General features: G+C 38.9%; 1 protein-coding gene across 4 annotated transcripts in view; it reads left to right on the forward strand.

Annotated features, from left to right (window-relative positions):
• The window catches only part of hiw (MYC binding protein highwire), a 300,830-nt gene that overhangs the window by 275,397 nt on the left and 8,698 nt on the right, over positions 1 to 16,735 (forward strand). For all 4 annotated transcript variants that reach the window (XM_053789308.2, XM_070094063.1, XM_070094064.1 and 1 more), the window contains 5 exons: positions 7,600 to 7,839; positions 8,322 to 8,483; positions 9,077 to 9,286; positions 10,536 to 10,721; positions 16,221 to 16,328. In XM_053789308.2, the coding sequence (XP_053645283.1) occupies positions 7,600 to 7,839; positions 8,322 to 8,483; positions 9,077 to 9,286; positions 10,536 to 10,721; positions 16,221 to 16,328 (906 nt within the window). The remainder of the gene's footprint in view (positions 1 to 7,599; positions 7,840 to 8,321; positions 8,484 to 9,076; positions 9,287 to 10,535; positions 10,722 to 16,220; positions 16,329 to 16,735) is intronic.

Below are 16,735 nucleotides of genomic sequence, written 5' to 3' on the forward strand. Positions count from 1 at the left end.
TTCCTCCATAAGCCGTGCATGTTGTAAGAGGCGACTAAAATGCCGTGGGCAAGGGGCTAGTAACCCCTTCTCTTGTATAAATTACTAAATTTAAAAAGAGAAACTTTCGTTTTTCTTTTTGGGCCACCCTGCCTTGGTGGGATATGGCCAGTTTGTTGAAAAAAAAAATATGATAGAGTGGATAGGGGAGCAGTGTGGCAGATGGTGTAAGTATATGGAATAGGTAGTAAGTTACTAAATGCTGTAAAGAGTTTTTATGAGGATAGTGAGGCTCAGGTTAGGGTGTGTAGAAGAGAGGGAGACTACTTCCCGGTAAAAGTAGGTCTTAGACAGGAATGTGTAATGTCATCATGGTTGTTTTATATATTTATGGATGGGGTTGTGAAAGAAATAAATGCTAGGGTGTTAGGGAGAGGGGTGGGATTAAATTATGGGGAATCAAATACAAAATGGGAGTTGACACAGTTACTTTATTGCTGATGATACTGTTCTTATGGGAGATTCTAAAGAAAAGTTGCAAAGGCTAGTGGACAAGTTTGGGAGTGTGTGTAAAGGTAGAAAGTTGAAAGTGGACATAGATAAGAGTAAGGCGATGAGAGTATCAAATGATTTAGATAAAGAAAAAATTGGATATCACATTGGAGAGAGGGAGCATGGAAGAAGTGAATGTTTTCAGATATTATTGATGAAGGAAAAAAAGTGAGTGGTGTGTTGAGGTATATGTGAAGACAAAAACGTTATCTCTGGAGGCAAAAAAGGGAATGTATGAAAGTATAGTGGTACCAGCACTTTTATATGGATGTGAAGCTTGGGTTGTAAATGCTGCAGTGAGGAGGTGGTTAGAGGCAGTGGAGATGTCCTGTCTAAGGGCAATGTGTGGTGTAAATATTATGCAGAAAATTTGGAGTGTGGGAATTAGGAGAAGGTGTGGAGTAATAAAAGTATTAGTTAAAGGGCTGAAGACGAGTTGTTGAGGTGGTTTGGTCATTTAGAGAGAACAGATCAAAGTAGAATGACATGGAGAGCATTTAAATCTGTAGGGGAAGGAAGGCGGGTAGGGGTCGTCCTTGAAGAGGTTGGAGGGAGGGGGTAAAGGAGGTTTTGTGGGCAAGGGACTTGGACTTCTGTCAAGCGTGCGTGAGCGTGTTAGATAGGAGTGAATGGAGACGAATGTTTTTTGGGACCTGATGAATTGTTGGAGTGTGAGCAGGGTAATATTTAGTGAAAGGATTCAGGGAAACCTATTGTTTTTATATAGCCGGACTTGAGTCCTGGAAATGGGAAGTACAATGCCTGCACTTTAACCCTTTGACTGTATTGGTCATATATATACGTCTTATAAGCCACCGTTTTTGACGTGTATATAGTACAGTGGACCCCCGGTTCGCAATATTAATCCGTTCCTGAGAGCTCATCGTAAACCAAAATTATCGGAAGGCGAATCAATTTTCCCCATAAGAAATAATGGAAATCAAATTAATCCGTGCAAGACACCCAAAAGTATGAAAAAAAAACTTTTAACACATGAAATATTAAGTTTAATTAAATAGAATAATTACAATAACAATAACAATAGAATAATTGACACTTACCTTTAATGAAGATCTAATGATGATTGATGGGATGGGAGGAGGGGAGAGTATTGAACCTATTGTTTAGAAGGGAAATCCCCCTCCATTAGGACTTGAGGTTGCTTTTCCTCCTGAGTAATGTAGGTCCTGCTTGGCAATTTCTTCCAAAACAGGCCTGTTTCGTCACAATTAAACACTTGTTCAGGTTTCAATCCTTCAGCCTCTATGTACTCCTTGAATTCATGCACATATTTTTCAGCCGGTTTGTGGTCTGAACTGGCAGCCTCACCATGCCTAATCACACTATGTATGCCACTACGGTTCTTAAATCTTTCAAACCAACCTTTGCGGGCCTTAAATTCACTCACATCACCACTAGTTGCAGGCAATTTCTTTACCAAATCGTCATGCAACTGCCTAGCCTTTTCACAGATGATTGCTTGAAAGATGCTATCTCCTGCTATCTGTTTTTCATTTATCCACACCAATAACAGTCTCTCAACATTTTTTAACATTTGCGGTCGCTGTTTCGTAATCACAGTTGCACCTTTTGCGACAGCAGCTTCCTTGATTGCTGTTTTCCTGCTCACTATAGTAGAGGGGGTTGGTTGGGGTTTACTATACAACCTGACCAGCTCCGACACACACTCTCCACTTTCGTACTTTGCAATTATCTCTTTCTTCATTTCAATAGTCATTAGCACCCTTGGTCTCGAAGGGTTGGCACTAGAAGCTCTCTTGGGGCCCATGGTGACTTATTTTGCAGAAACAGGCACCAAAAACAGTGATAATATGGATAATATGGAATGTACCGAATGTATCCTTAGATGCGCGCATACTGGCTGGCTTTTAAACACTGGCACACACGGGGTAGTTCAGGCCACATGTGGACTCGTCTCGTACGAATTGCATCGCATACAGGGTTTTGTAACGGGAACCGAGGCAAATTTTTGGCGATATGATGCATCGGTTACCGAATTTATCGGATACCGATAGCATCATGAACCAGGGGTCCACTGTACTCATAAATTCTAGCGGCTTCAAATCAAGCAGGAGAAAGCTGGTAGGCCCACATGTGAGAGAATGGGTCTGTGTGGTCAGTGTGCACCATATAAAAAATCCTGCAGCACACAGTGCATAATGAGAAAAAAAAAAGCTCCGACTTTCTTTTTTAATTAAAATGCCCACTTTGTGGTCCATTTTCGTATAGTATTTATGGTTGTATTTTCGTTTTCTTGGTCTCATTTGATAGAATGGAAAACATATTATAGAAACAGAGGTGATTTTGATTGGCTTTACTATGAAAAGAACCTTGAAATGGAGCTCAAAGTAGGAGAAATATTTGATTTTTGCCAATGTTCAAAAGTAAACAGATGATGTAATTTTTTCAATAAATGTCCAACTAGCCATTCTGATATGCAGTCATGAATGGGTTGACATTATTTATACAATTATTACAAAAGAGAGCAAATGAGAGAGTGGGTGAGATGTTATCAACAAATTTTGTTGAAAACAAGAAAAAGTTTTGGAGTGAGATTAACAAGTTAAGGAAGCCTAGAGAACAAATGGATTTGTCAGTTAAAAATAGGAGAGGAGAGTTATTAAATGGAGAGTTAGAGGTATTGGGAAGATGGAGGGAATATTTTGAGGAATTGTTAAATGTTGATGAAAATAGGGAAGCTGTGATTTTGTGTATAGGGCAAGGAGGAATAACATCTTGTAGGAGTGAGGAAGAGCTAGTTGTGAGTGTGGGGGAAGTTCGTGAGGCAGTAGGTAAAATGAAAGGGGGTAAGGCAGCCGGGATTGATGGGATAAAGATAGAAATGTTAAAAGCAGGTGGGGATATAGTTTTGGAGTGGTTGGTGCAATTATTTAACAAATGTATGGAAGAGGGTAAGGTACCTAGGGATTAGCAGAGAGCATGCATAGTTCCTTTGTATAAAGGCAAAGGGGACAAAAGAGAGTGCAAAAATTATAGGGGGATAAGTCTGTTGAGTATACCTGGTAAAGTGTATGGTAGAGTTATTATTGAAAGAATTAAGAGTAAGACGGAGAATAGGGTAGCAGATGAACAAGGAGACTTTAGGAAAGGTAGGGGGTGTGTGGACAAGGTGTTTACAGTGAAACATATAAGTGAACAGTATTTAGATAAGGCTAAAGAGGTCTTTGTGGCATTTATGGATTTGGAAAAGGCATATGACAGGGTGGATAGGGAGGCAATGTGGCAGATGTTGCAGGTGTATGGTGTAGGAGGTAGGTTACTGAAAACAGTGAAGAGTTTTTACGAGGATAGCGAGGCTCAAGTTAGAGTATGCAGGAAAGAGGGAAATTATTTCCCAGTAAAAGTAGGCCTTAGACAAGGATGTGTGATGTCACCGTGGTTGTTTAATATATTTATAGATGGGGTTGTAAGAGAAGTAAATGCGAGGGTCTTGGCAAGAGGCGTGGAGTTAAAAGATAAAGAATCACACATAAAGTGGGAGTTGTCACAGTTGCTCTTTGCTGATGACACTGTGCTCTTGGGAGATTCTGAAGAGAAGTTGCAGAGATTGGTGGATGAATTTGGTAGGGTGTGCAAAAGAAGAAAATTAAAAGTGAATACAGGAAAGAGTAAGGTTATGAGGATAACAAAAATATTAGGTGATGAAAGATTGGATATCAGATTGGAGGGAGAGAGTATGGAGGAGGTGAATGTATTCAGATATTTGGGAGTGGACGTGTCAGCGGATGGGTCTATGAAAGATGAGGTGAATCATAGAATTGATGAGGGGAAAAGGGTGAGTGGTGCACTTAAGAGTCTGTGGAGACAAAGAACTTTGTCCTTGGAGGCAAAGAGGGGATTGTATGAGAATATAGTTTTACCAACGCTCTTATATGGGTGTGAAGCATGGGTGATGAATGTTGCAGCGAGGAGAAGGCTGGAGGCAGTGGAGATGTCATGTCTGAGGGCAATGTGTGGTATGAATATAATGCAGAGAATTTGTAGTTTGGAAGTTAGGAGGAGGTGCAGGATTACCAAAACTGTTGTCCAGAAGGCTGAGGAAGGGTTGTTGAGGTGGTTCGGACATGTAGAGAGAATGGAGCGAAACAGAGTGACTTCAAGAGTGTATCAGTCTGTAGTGGAAGGAAGGCGGGGTAGGGGTCGGCCTAGGAAAGGTTGTAGGGGGGGGTAAAGGAGGTTTTGTGTGTGAGGGGCTTGGACTTCCAGCAGGCATGCATGAGCATGTTTGATAGGAGTAAATGGAGACAAATGTTTTTTTTTTTTTTTAATACTTGACATGCTGTTGGAGTGTGAGCAAAGTAACATTTATGAAGGGGTTCAGGGAAACCGACAGACTGGACTTGAGTCGTGGAGATGGGAAGTACAGTGCCTGCACTCTGAAGGAGGGGTGTTAATGTTGCAGTTTAAAAACTGTAGTGTAAAGCACCCTTCTGGCAAGACAGTGATGGAGTGAATGATGGTGAAAGTTTTTCTTTTTCGGGCCACCCTGTCTTGGTGGGAATCGGCCAGTGTGATAATAAAAAAATAATAATATTACAATATTGCAGTAGTCTGCATAACAGCAAATCTTCTATTTTTTTTTTTAATAAAAATTCAAAATAGAAAAGGAAGAGGGGCCTGGAGACGTGACTGATGAACAAAGAAAATGTTATTGTAGAGCCAGGAATGTCTGCATTGTTCATTCTGGACCCTATTTTGAAATTTTCATGTTTTTTAATTTTTGTGAAATTGGCCAAATTGCAAATTTCTGACCACGTTATTGGTTAGTTGAAATTGGTAAGTGGGCAGTTTCTTGTACCCAATTGATAGAAAAAATGGAGTTCTAAAGAAATAGCTATGAATTTGGTCAACTGGAACAATGGAATTGGCCAAAAATAGGGCTCAAATTGGGCGAAATCACTGATTCGTAAACTTCGCCGAGGTCGCTAACTTTGCGAGAGCATAATTCCGTCAGTTTTCCATCAAATTTCGTTCTTTTGGTGTCATTACAGTTGGGAAAATATTCTCTGTCATTTCATAAGAATTTTTTTTTTTTTTTTTTTGGGTGGGGGGGGGGGGATTTTGCGACACCAGGAGACACCTTAGGATTTGGGGCTGCGACAGTCAAGGGGTTAAAGGAGGTATTTGGGATATTGGCAGTTTGGAGAGAGATGTTATATATCCTTATATATGCTTCTAAACTGTTGTATCTTGGTGCCTCTTCAAAAACAGTGATTATGTATGAGTGAGGTGAAAGTGTTGAATGATGATGAAAGTATTTTCTTTTTGGGTCACCCTGCCTCAGTCGGAGATGGCCGACTTGTTGAAAAAAAAATTGGAAAATAATTACAGTAGTAAAAATTATAATAATAATAATAATAATGTGTAGTATCTTGATAGTAACTGTTGCTATTAGTTATTTAGGTTAGTACTTGAGAAGTTGGATTTAGCAATAAAAGAAACTGACTTAATAATATACTGTAAATAATTTTAATTTCATGCACATGAAGCCATGAAAGTAATGTCATGAAGTTATAGATATGATGAAATTTAGGTGGAGGTAACAGTGCACTGGTCATTGTGCTTTTAAAATTCATTATTTTTTTATTTTTAACACGTCGGCCATTTCCCACCAAGGCAGGGTGACCCAAAAAGAAAGAAAACAAAAATAAATAATAATGGATAATAATAATAATGGATTTAGGATTAATATGATAGATTTTAAGTTCATACAAAGTTTATCCATGCTAGTAGTTTGTAACAGTTAAAGTAGAACAGGAAATAATATGTACAAATTTAAAAAAAAAAAATCTGTGGCAGTGTTCTGTCAAGGCAGAGTGACCCAAAAGAAGAAAACACATACATACCATCATTCATTCACTCTGTCTTGCCAGAAGTGTACTGACATCATAGTTCAGCTTCCCCTCCAACTAAGATATCCCCACCCCTCTTCCAGAGTGCAGGCACTTTTCTTTCACCTCCAGGACTCTATTCCAGCTAACTAGTTTCACTGAATCATTTCATGAAAATTAACCTGCTCACACTCCAACAGTATGTTCCTCAAAAACCACTTATCTCTATTCACTTCTGTCTAACATGCTCACACAATCCTGCTAGATGCTCAAACCCCTAAAACTCAAAGCTTCCTTTAAATAAATAAAAATAAGAAAACTTAACTCAATATGATAAGTTTTTATAGAATAATGACAGTATGGAGTTCACACAGTGTTTTACCATTTAGAAAATGTTAGGTAGTCACATAATTAGATGTGTAGCACAGAAAAAGCGTGAAGTAAGAAGGTTCTCATGCATGTGTCCAGTTTCTCTATAGTAACAGATGCTAAAATGTTTTTTTTTTTATTATTAACACACTGGCCGATTCCCACCAAGGCAGGGTGGCCCGAAAAAGAAAAACTTTCACCATCATTCACTCCATCACTGTCTTGCCAGAAGGGTGCTTTACACTACAGTTTTTAAACTGCAACATTAACACCCCTCCTTCAGAGTGCAGGCACTGTACTTCCCATCTCCAGGACTCAAGTCCAGCCTGCCGGTTTCCCTGAATCCCTTCATAAATGTTACTTAGCTCACACTCCAACAGCACGTCAAATATTAAAAACCATTTGTCTCCATTCACTCCTATCAAACACGCTCACGCATGCCCGCTGGAAGTCCAAGCCCCTCACACACAAAACCTCCTTTACTCCCTCCCTCCAACCTTTCCTAGTCCAACCCCTACCCCACCTTCCTTCCACTACAGACTGATACACTCTTGAAGTCATTCTGTTTCGCTCCATTCTCTCTACATGTCCGAACCACCTCAACAACCCTTCCTCAGCCCTCTGGACAACAGTTTTGAAATGTTATATCAAAAAGAAATAAATAAAGCTTTATTGAGTAAAATGGAAATCATGTCATATGTGTGGTTAATTTGCCTGTATTTCTTTATTCTGATAGTTCTTTAAGATAATATTGTGAGTTTTTTTTTATTCCTGAGAAAGTTTTATCATTTTGATGCAGATTTTTTACACAGTTCAAATTCAACAGGGTAAACTCTCAGATGCATGGGCTAAAGTAAGTAAAGCAGCAATAGCAGAAAACATCATCAATCTGACTCGGTTAAATGAAGGTGACCGATCATGTGCAGCTACTTGTCTGGCAACACCAACCCTATGGTTAGCTCTAGCTTCACTGTGTGTTCTTCACCCTGATCATGTTGATGCTTTGTCTTCACAACACTGGCAAGCAACTACCACTTCTGGTGACCCTCATAATCCTGAGCCTAGGGTAAGTTGCATGAACTCTAATTTAGTTTGTTTTTGTTTAGTATTCCACTCATATTTTACTCAGATGATTTTTTTTTTCCTGAAGAAATTGTTCAACTTTAGTGGATTTCCATCAAGTAATGTTTTCTCTTTTTACCAAACCTGCTGTCTCCCACTAAGGTAGGGTGACCCCAAAAAAATATTATCCATCATTCAGTCAACAGCTGTCTTGCCAAAAGTATACAGACATCACAGTTCAAATCACCCTTCGAACTCCAACATCTCAACCCCTCCAGAGTGTAAGCACTGTACCTCCCACTTTCAAGACTCAAGTCCAGCTAACTTCTTTCCCTAAATCCCTCATTGCAAACCCTAAAAGTCACTTGTCTCCATTTTGATATAACACGTTCACACATACCTGTTGGATGTTCGAGCGTCTCCTACCTTTCCCTATAGTTCATTTTCTGAAGTTTGACTTTCATTTCCCTCTCTGTTAACAATTAGCCAACATGTGAAAATCATGATGATGGAGAAACCCCAGCAATGATCCTTTGTGAAGAATGTGGGAGCAATCTGTGTGGCGAATGTGACCGCATTCTTCATCTACATCGTCGTACTAGGCTTCACCATCGTACAGTCTTCAGACAGGAACAGGAAGCTATTAAGGTATGTGAACTAATGTTGACTAGGAATGTGCTAAAATGTCATGAATTTGAGTAGCATGAGTGCTGATAACCAAACCCTGCTTAGTTTCAGCATTTAAGACATTAATGCCATAAGTACGTATATTTAATGCTGTTGAATTAAATAATTCATCAATTCATTTCTAAGGCTATTTAATTTATCTAATATTGTATATAGTGTGATATATAATTTGTATGATAGTTAATAATGTAAACATTCTAATTACCAGTCCTGTATTCTGTAAATGCTATTTCTAATACTTCTTTAACCCTTAAACTGTCCAAACGTAGATCTACATTTGCACCGCTAGTGCTCCAGTCGTAGATCTACGTTTTTTTACATGCTTTCTTATGGGGAAAATCAAGGTTGGAGCTCTACACGTGAAAACATTTATCTACATTTGAACAGTTTAAGGGTTAAACATGTTAATATAGTACTGTAATAAATTTATTTGATTTTTAAGTATGGTATTTCTGTCTACAATAGTGCATGCATTTATCCTAAAAATACACTGTAAAAAAAAATAATTACTCCTAAAAGTATTTTGCAAATAAAAAAAAATTCCTGACTGAAAGGTTGACCTTCATGAGGGATGTGGTCGAACAAAGTTATTCTGGCTGCTGGCTCTGGCAGATTCTACCACATTAAAAGCCATGCTAGAGCTTCGTGGAGAGAATCAACAATCACGGGGAGCTGTGGCTACGTCAGCATGCCGTTTTTGTGGTGCTCCGGCTCAACCTTCTCTACTTTCACCAGCACCAGTTTGTCAAGATCAAGACTGCCAGGTTAGCTGCTATTTACATACTGTAGACATGATATTTTAAATTATAGATCATGTAACACTTGACTAAGGATGGTGTTTCCAGTAATGTTTGATTGTAGCAGTACAGAATCACTAAATTTAATTGTTTCATTGTTGTGCTGTTGGATGCACTATTGGATAATAGAAAATTAAGAATGTGTCATTATCATTTTCCAACAAAATCAGAGCAATAGGTATAATTAGTATCAGCTGTGGCCTAGAAAGGCAGGAGACCAACTGTATAAATACAAGACTCTGTAATGGTCATTGGATAGTATATAACTACTATGCACTTACTCTTCACTGCTAAATAAAGTAAAAGCTAGAGATTATTATCATCATCATTACCTTTTGTTAAAGCTATTTTCCCACTTTCATGGGGTGAAGAGGCACTCCCAGAAGATGGACGCATGTTGTAAGCAAGAGGGCTAAATATATTGGTCTCGGTGGGTTTGTTCATGTGTTTGTTACTTTTACATATAAAGTACAGAATTCATTTACTTGTAAGGTATTTAATCACTTTCCATTATGTGTGCATTTACTATATCTTTTGAAGACTTTACATCTAGTTGTTACATTTGTTTGATAAAAAAGTAATAATTGAGATAGATAATACAGTTTTTTATTTTTTCAATGACCAAGCTGTAACCCCCCGAGGCAGGGTGACCTAAAAAGAAAAAAGAAAATTTCTTTAAATTTAGTAATGTATTCAGGAGAAGTGGCTACTAGCCCCTTGCTTCCTTCATTTCAGTCGCCTCTTACGACACACACGGATAATACAGTTTTATAAACTTAAATAAATAATGACTGGGCATCTCCAGCACACTATCCTGGAGATGACTTGCAAGGTGCAGTAAACTTGAACACCCACTGATCCTTTAAATAACAAAGTTATTTTCTCAGTAATGTATTAAGCCAAACTTCTGAAACTTGAACTAAATTTAGGCCATAATCAGCGACTGTAAGTGAAAATGGCCCTGCATTACATTGTATATAAATTATTGCATCTATTTAACCTTTAACTTTTACTTCTTTCCTTAAGCCAAGCTAGTAGAGCATATAAATTTAATACTGCTGCACAGCTTATTGTCTCTGGCACCATCACAATCACAGTGAAAAGATGCCTACACTTAACCACATGTCCCTGTCAACATCAGTGTGTACCTTTTGCACCAAACAAATTCTACTTTAATAAAAGAAAAGAGGATTAATTTTACATCTAATCCTTTCAGGAATATAATCGTGAAGCTTGTGTTCGCACCCATGATTGCGGCCACCTGTGTGGAGGCCTAAAAGGCGAGTCTTCATGTTTGCCGTGCTTACATGGTTGTTCGAATACTCCTTCTCTGAAACAGGATGCTGATGATATGTGTATGATATGCTTCTCCGAGGCACTCTCTGCTGCTCCTGCCATTCAGGTAAATAATGCAAATAGGTTTACACTTGAGAACTTGTATATTTAAGTAAGAATTTTTGTGTGTACAAATAGTTTTTGAATTCGCAAGAAATTTTGCTTATCCACTATTGAATAGTTCATAATTATATACAAGTATACCAGACTTGTACAAAATCACTAGTTCATTTTATTCACCAATGGGCTCTGGTAGAACATAGGAAATAAACCTTTGGTAAGGAGTTATCCAAAGTACTTTCAGATACTGGTACAGCTAGATGGTAATTTGCCTCCACATACACCTCTTATGTACTAGTGATATACAGTGGACCCCCGCATACCGGACGCTTTGATCGCAAAAATTTTGCCTCGCATACCGCCCAAAAACCCGCTCACCGCCCTTCGTCCGAGACGCGTCCAATGTGCGGCCTGAGCCACGCTCACATGTTCCGCCGGTGGCATTGTTTACCAGCCAGCCTCCGCGGTAACATCCAAGCATACAATCGGAACATTTCATATTATTAGTGTTTTTGGTGATTTTTTCTGGAAAATAAGTGACCATGGGCCCCAAGAAAGCTTCTAGTGCCAACCCTACAGCAATAAGGGTGAGAATTACTATAGAGATGAAGAAAAAGATCATTGATAAGTATGAAAGTGGAGTGCGTGCCTCCGAGCTGGCCAGGTTGTACAATAAACCCCAATCAACCATCGCTACTATTGGTGGTACAGCTGCTGCTGCTGCTGTACCACCGTCAGCTGCTGCTGCACTGTCAGCTGCTGCTGCTGTTGTACCACCATCAGCTGCTGCTGCTGCTGTAGTACCGTCTGCTGCTGCTGTAGCATCGTCTGCTGCTGCTGTAGCATCGTCTGCTGCTGCTGTAGCATCGTCTGCTGCTGCTGTAGCATCATCTGTTGCTGCTGTAGCATCGTCTGCTGCTGCTGTAGCATCATCTGCTGCTGCTGTAGCATCGTCTGCTGCTGCTGTAGCATCATCTGCTGCTGCTGTAGCATCGTCTGCTGCTGCTGTAGCATCGTCTGTTGCTGCTGTAGCATCGTCTGCTGCTGCTGTAGCATCGTCTGTTGCTGCTGTAGCATCGTCTGCTGCTGCTGTAGCATCGTCTGTTGCTGCTGTAGCATCGTCTGTTGCTGCTGTACCACCATCAGCTGCTGCTGCTGCTGTAGCACCGTTGTTGGTGTGGCTTATTGAGAATACCAAGAAACAATTAACCCCAGAGGATTTGCCACCCAGGATAACCCAAAAAAGTCAGTGTCATCGAAGACTGTCTAACTTATTTCCATTGGGGTCCTTAATCTTGTCTCCCAGGATGCAACCCACACCAGTCGACTAACACCCAGGTGAACAGGGAAAAATGCCTGGAACTAGTGCTCATATTGGTGAATTTAAAGCCAGCAAAGGTTGGTTTGAGAGATTTAAGAATTGTAGTGGCATACACAGTGTGATAAGGCCTGTTCTGGAAGAAAATGCCAAACAGGACCTACAGTACTCAGGAGGAAAAGGCACTCCCAGGACACAGTTTCTCATCAGTCATTGCTGCATCTTCAATAAAGGTAAGTGTCATTTATTCTTCATTTAGTAGAGTAGTACATGCACAATATATACTGTGCATGTACTACTCTACTATTGTGCATGTATCCTTCTCTTTGTGTGTGGGAAAATGTATATTTCATGTGGTAAAAAATTTTTTTTCATACTTTTGGGTGTCTTGCACGGATTAATTTGATTTCCATTATTTCTTATGGGGAAAATTCATTCGCATACCGAACATTTCGCATAACAACCAGCCCTCTTGCACGGATTAAGGTCGCTATGCGGGGGTCCACTGTATATCACACTGTAGTATCATTTCTAAACACAGTCAGACTACCAAATTTGTGAGGGTTAGGTTCCTTGAGATCCTCAGGAATTCAGTATTAATGAAGACTATTAATTTTTGTTAATAAAGCAGATTTTCTTTCAGAATTTTAGCTAATGTTGTCTTTCAGAAGCTATAACTCTCTAAATTTCCCCGTAATCTGGTTAATAATGACATTCATAACAAAGACTGTCCATAAAAAATATTTCTGATTGGAAAATAGATTGATAACATATTGAGCAATATACTAAATGTTAGTTTTGAATTTAGGGATTGTGTGCCAAACCCCAAAAATATCAGCTCTAAAAAAAAAAACGAACAGAAAGAGGATCAAGTTTTTAAATAAAATGTGTTGCTAAGTGCAGGTATGACTTGAAAGAATAAGTATTAAATCACAGGATGGAACTAGCAGTTCTGTATTTTGCAGGTACATGGCTATTTTCATTTAGCAACAAAGCTTTTAAAAGAACTGTATGCCCCCACTTTTGTTCAACTTACTTTTCATATAGAGCTCCCAGCTATACAGGCTTCATAGATACAATATCATACCAAATGTTCATTACTCCTGTCCATGCAATGAGGATTTTACCATATCATGAAAGTAATTAGTTATGTAACTAGTATTGGGGATCGAACTGATGCCCCTGCATTCCTAAGTTCATGGCTATATTGAGTTACTTTACTGACTTACCCACAAATTTTTCAGGAGTTAATTTGATGCTATATCCATGAAACCTGTATGGTATTGGGAGCTCTATATTAAGAGAGGATTGAACAGCAAATGTGCTCCCCACAGATTTGTTGTAATCAGTGTAGCTAAGCCAGTGACACTCTTCTACCCCCTCCTCCCTGCTAATGTCCTTTCCTCAACAACACCTCTGCAGTGTTGCACTTAAAATATTGCACAGTCTGGATGCTGAAGGGCATGGGTTCCCATATTCTTTTTTTTTTTTTTGCGTGCTTCCCTTTTTTCTGATCAAATGCTTTACTTACATCACCACCGTATTTGACTCCTATTGGGTAGCCAATTCTGGGGAATGGGAGTCATTGGATGATGGTTTTCTGCATTGCCCTAAGTCAATGAACCCAGAGCAGTATGTTGCATTTGATGGAAGTACTTTTATCAAATAACAAACTGAGATCTGCAGTTTTCAGCAGAGTGCCAGAGGTTGCTTAGTGAAAATTTTGACTAGCAATTGTGTGCCACTGGTAATGAGCTAAGTTGGCATAGTAACCCATTGGTAAGGAAAATGGTGCCTAATCAGAAATAGTCTAAGATGAAGTGTAGAACATATGGGAAAAATAAGGTTACATTTTTTTTTTTTTAGCACATCGGCTATCTCCCACCGAGGCAGGGTGACCCAAAAAAGAAAGAAAGAAACACTCACTCACCGTTGACACATAATCATTGTCTTTGCAGAGGCGTTCAGATACAACAGTTTAGATGTCATTCCAAACAGCCAATATCCCAGACCCCTCCTTTAAAGTGCAGGCATTGTACTTCCCACTTCCAGGACTCAAGTCCGGCTAACCGGTTTCCCTGAATCTCTTCACAAAATATTACCCTCCTCACACTCCAACAGCTTGTCAGGTCCCAATAACTGTTTGTCTCCATTCACTCCTGTCAAACATGCTCACACGTGCCTGCTGCATGTCCAAGCCCCTTAAACACAAAACCTCTTTTACCCCCTCCCTCCATCCTACATCCAGGTTCCTTTTTTTTTTTTCAACCTTGATTATACAAAGAAAGAGAACCAGAGGATATATGAACACTGGTGGGAGTTGCTCTCATAGACAGGGACAGTTACTGTAAACCCCAAGTATTCATGTCATTTATTTTCACAAAAAAATTTTAACAATTGAATTCATATATAGTATACAGCAGATACAAGGTACTGTATTTAAATTATATTTAGTTTCCTTTCATTATAACCTGGATTATGCAAGCAGAAGAAAGCAAAGGATATATCAGTCCTTTTTTTTTTTTCTTTTTAACAAACCGGCCGTCTCCCACCAAAGCAGGGTGACCCAAAAAGAAAGAAAATCCACAAAAAGAAAATACTTTCATCATCATTCAACACTTTCACCTCACCACACACAATCACTGTTTTTGCAGAGGTGCACAGAATACAACAGTTTAGAAGCATATACATATAAAGATACACAACATCTCTCTCCAAACTGACAATATCCCAAACCCCTCCTTTAAAGTGCAGGCATTGTACTTCCCATTTCCAGGACTCAAGTCCAGCTATATATAAATAACCGGTTTCCCTGAATCCCTTCACTAAATATTACCCTGCTCACACTCCAACAGCTCGTCAGGTCCTAAATACCATTCGTCTCCATTCACTCCTATCTAACACGCTCACACACCCTTGCTGGAAGTCCAAGCCCCTCAGCCCCTCACCCACAAAACCTCCTCAGTCTTGTATATACTAAATATTATCCCCAGTATCCTCACATTTTAGCCCTGATGATGCAGAGGTATGAAAACACTGCATGTATTGATTGGTGTACAGCAAACAACTAATTCAGTTATATATGTTGGTTTTCTTGAGGCTTCCATGTTGATAATTTATATATGTACAGTGTATAGCAAGATTATCCCTTTATTTTTTCGTTTACTTACTGCACTTTCCTCACTTTAATATCAATCACTAACTTATTCATCATTAGTATAAATGCAGCTAGGGTAAGTGAATGGCTGTTAATGGCACAGCAATTGTACGTACAGTGAAATTATCAGTCACTAACCTTCTTGTGTGAGCTTCTAGCTGTTTTTTCCCCTATAATTACTTCTCTTTTTAACACGTCTCCCATTTCCCATCGAAGCAAGATGACCCTAAAAGAAAGAAAAAACCCACAAAGAGAGAGAAAATTTTTCATCATCATTCAGGACTTTCACCATTACTCATAATCATTATCTTTGCAGAGGCACTCAGATACAACAGTGTAGATGTCCCTCCAAACTGCCAATATCCCAAACCCCTCCTTTAAAGTACAGGCATTGTACTTCCCATTTCCAGGACTCAAGTCCGGCTAACCGGTTTCCCTGAATCCCTTCACAAAATATTGCCCTCCTCACACTCCAACAGCTCATCAGGTCCCAAAAACCATGTGCCTCCATTCATTCCTATCTATCACGCTCACACACGCTTGCTGAAAGTCCAAGCCCCTCGCCCATGAAAACCTCCTTTACACTTGTCATAATTAAATATCAGTGTCATGATGGAAAAACTGCTGCAATTCTTCAACAGTCATATAGCAAAAGCATTCTGAAAGACTGCATCTTAATCAACAATCTACTTTATTATGATTTTAAACTGACACCAATTTCCTACATCAACTTGTACCCCACTCCCCAATCTCTCTCTGCCAGTGTTCCTCATTCAGTACCACATTTTCATCCCCTACAATTTTTTGTCAACTTTGCCACAGTCTCTAATTGCCTTTATGGGTTTAGCTCTTCTCATGGATATAATAAGCACCATTATAGGTGAATTTAAATTTTTTTTTAACTGTTTATATTTATGAAACCATTAATATAAGTGTTTTGCATCCTTTTTCTTTGCATGCTTAATAACTTTTTTTTTTTGTATACATACTTTAGGGATCTGTTCTCCTATACATTTTGTTTTCTATTACAGTTAGAGTGTGGTCATGTATTCCATGCTCATTGTTGCCGCACAGTGTTGACAAGACGTTGGCCTGGGCCTCGCATAACTTTCACATTTTCTTTGTGTCCCATTTGCAAGGTAGGTTATTTTATGAATTATTTAGATTCACTGAAAATACTTCTACTGTACAGTATGTACCAAGCAATCATAATCTGAAATGTACTGTTACAAAAACATTAGTGTTCTAAAACATTACAAGGCAGTTTTAATGGTTTTTTTTTATAACTTTTTTTGAACGAAAAAAACTTATTATTAACCTATCATAAAACTTACACTGGTATAATTTGAAATATAAAAGCAGGGTTTTGTGCATTTCTTTCTTCCCCCTTCCCTCTCAAGTTTAACCCATAAACGGTCCAAACGTATATATACGTTCAGTAACCCAGTGCCCCAAATATTTTGAAAAATAAGTTTTTTTTTTTTTTTTTTTTTTTTTTTTTTTTTTTTTTTTTTTTTTTTTTTATAAATAAAAATGAAGAGCACAT

The sequence above is a fragment of the Cherax quadricarinatus genome, chromosome 44 (assembly GCF_038502225.1).
Source record: "Cherax quadricarinatus isolate ZL_2023a chromosome 44, ASM3850222v1, whole genome shotgun sequence".
Lineage (NCBI taxonomy): Eukaryota > Metazoa > Arthropoda > Malacostraca > Decapoda > Parastacidae > Cherax > Cherax quadricarinatus.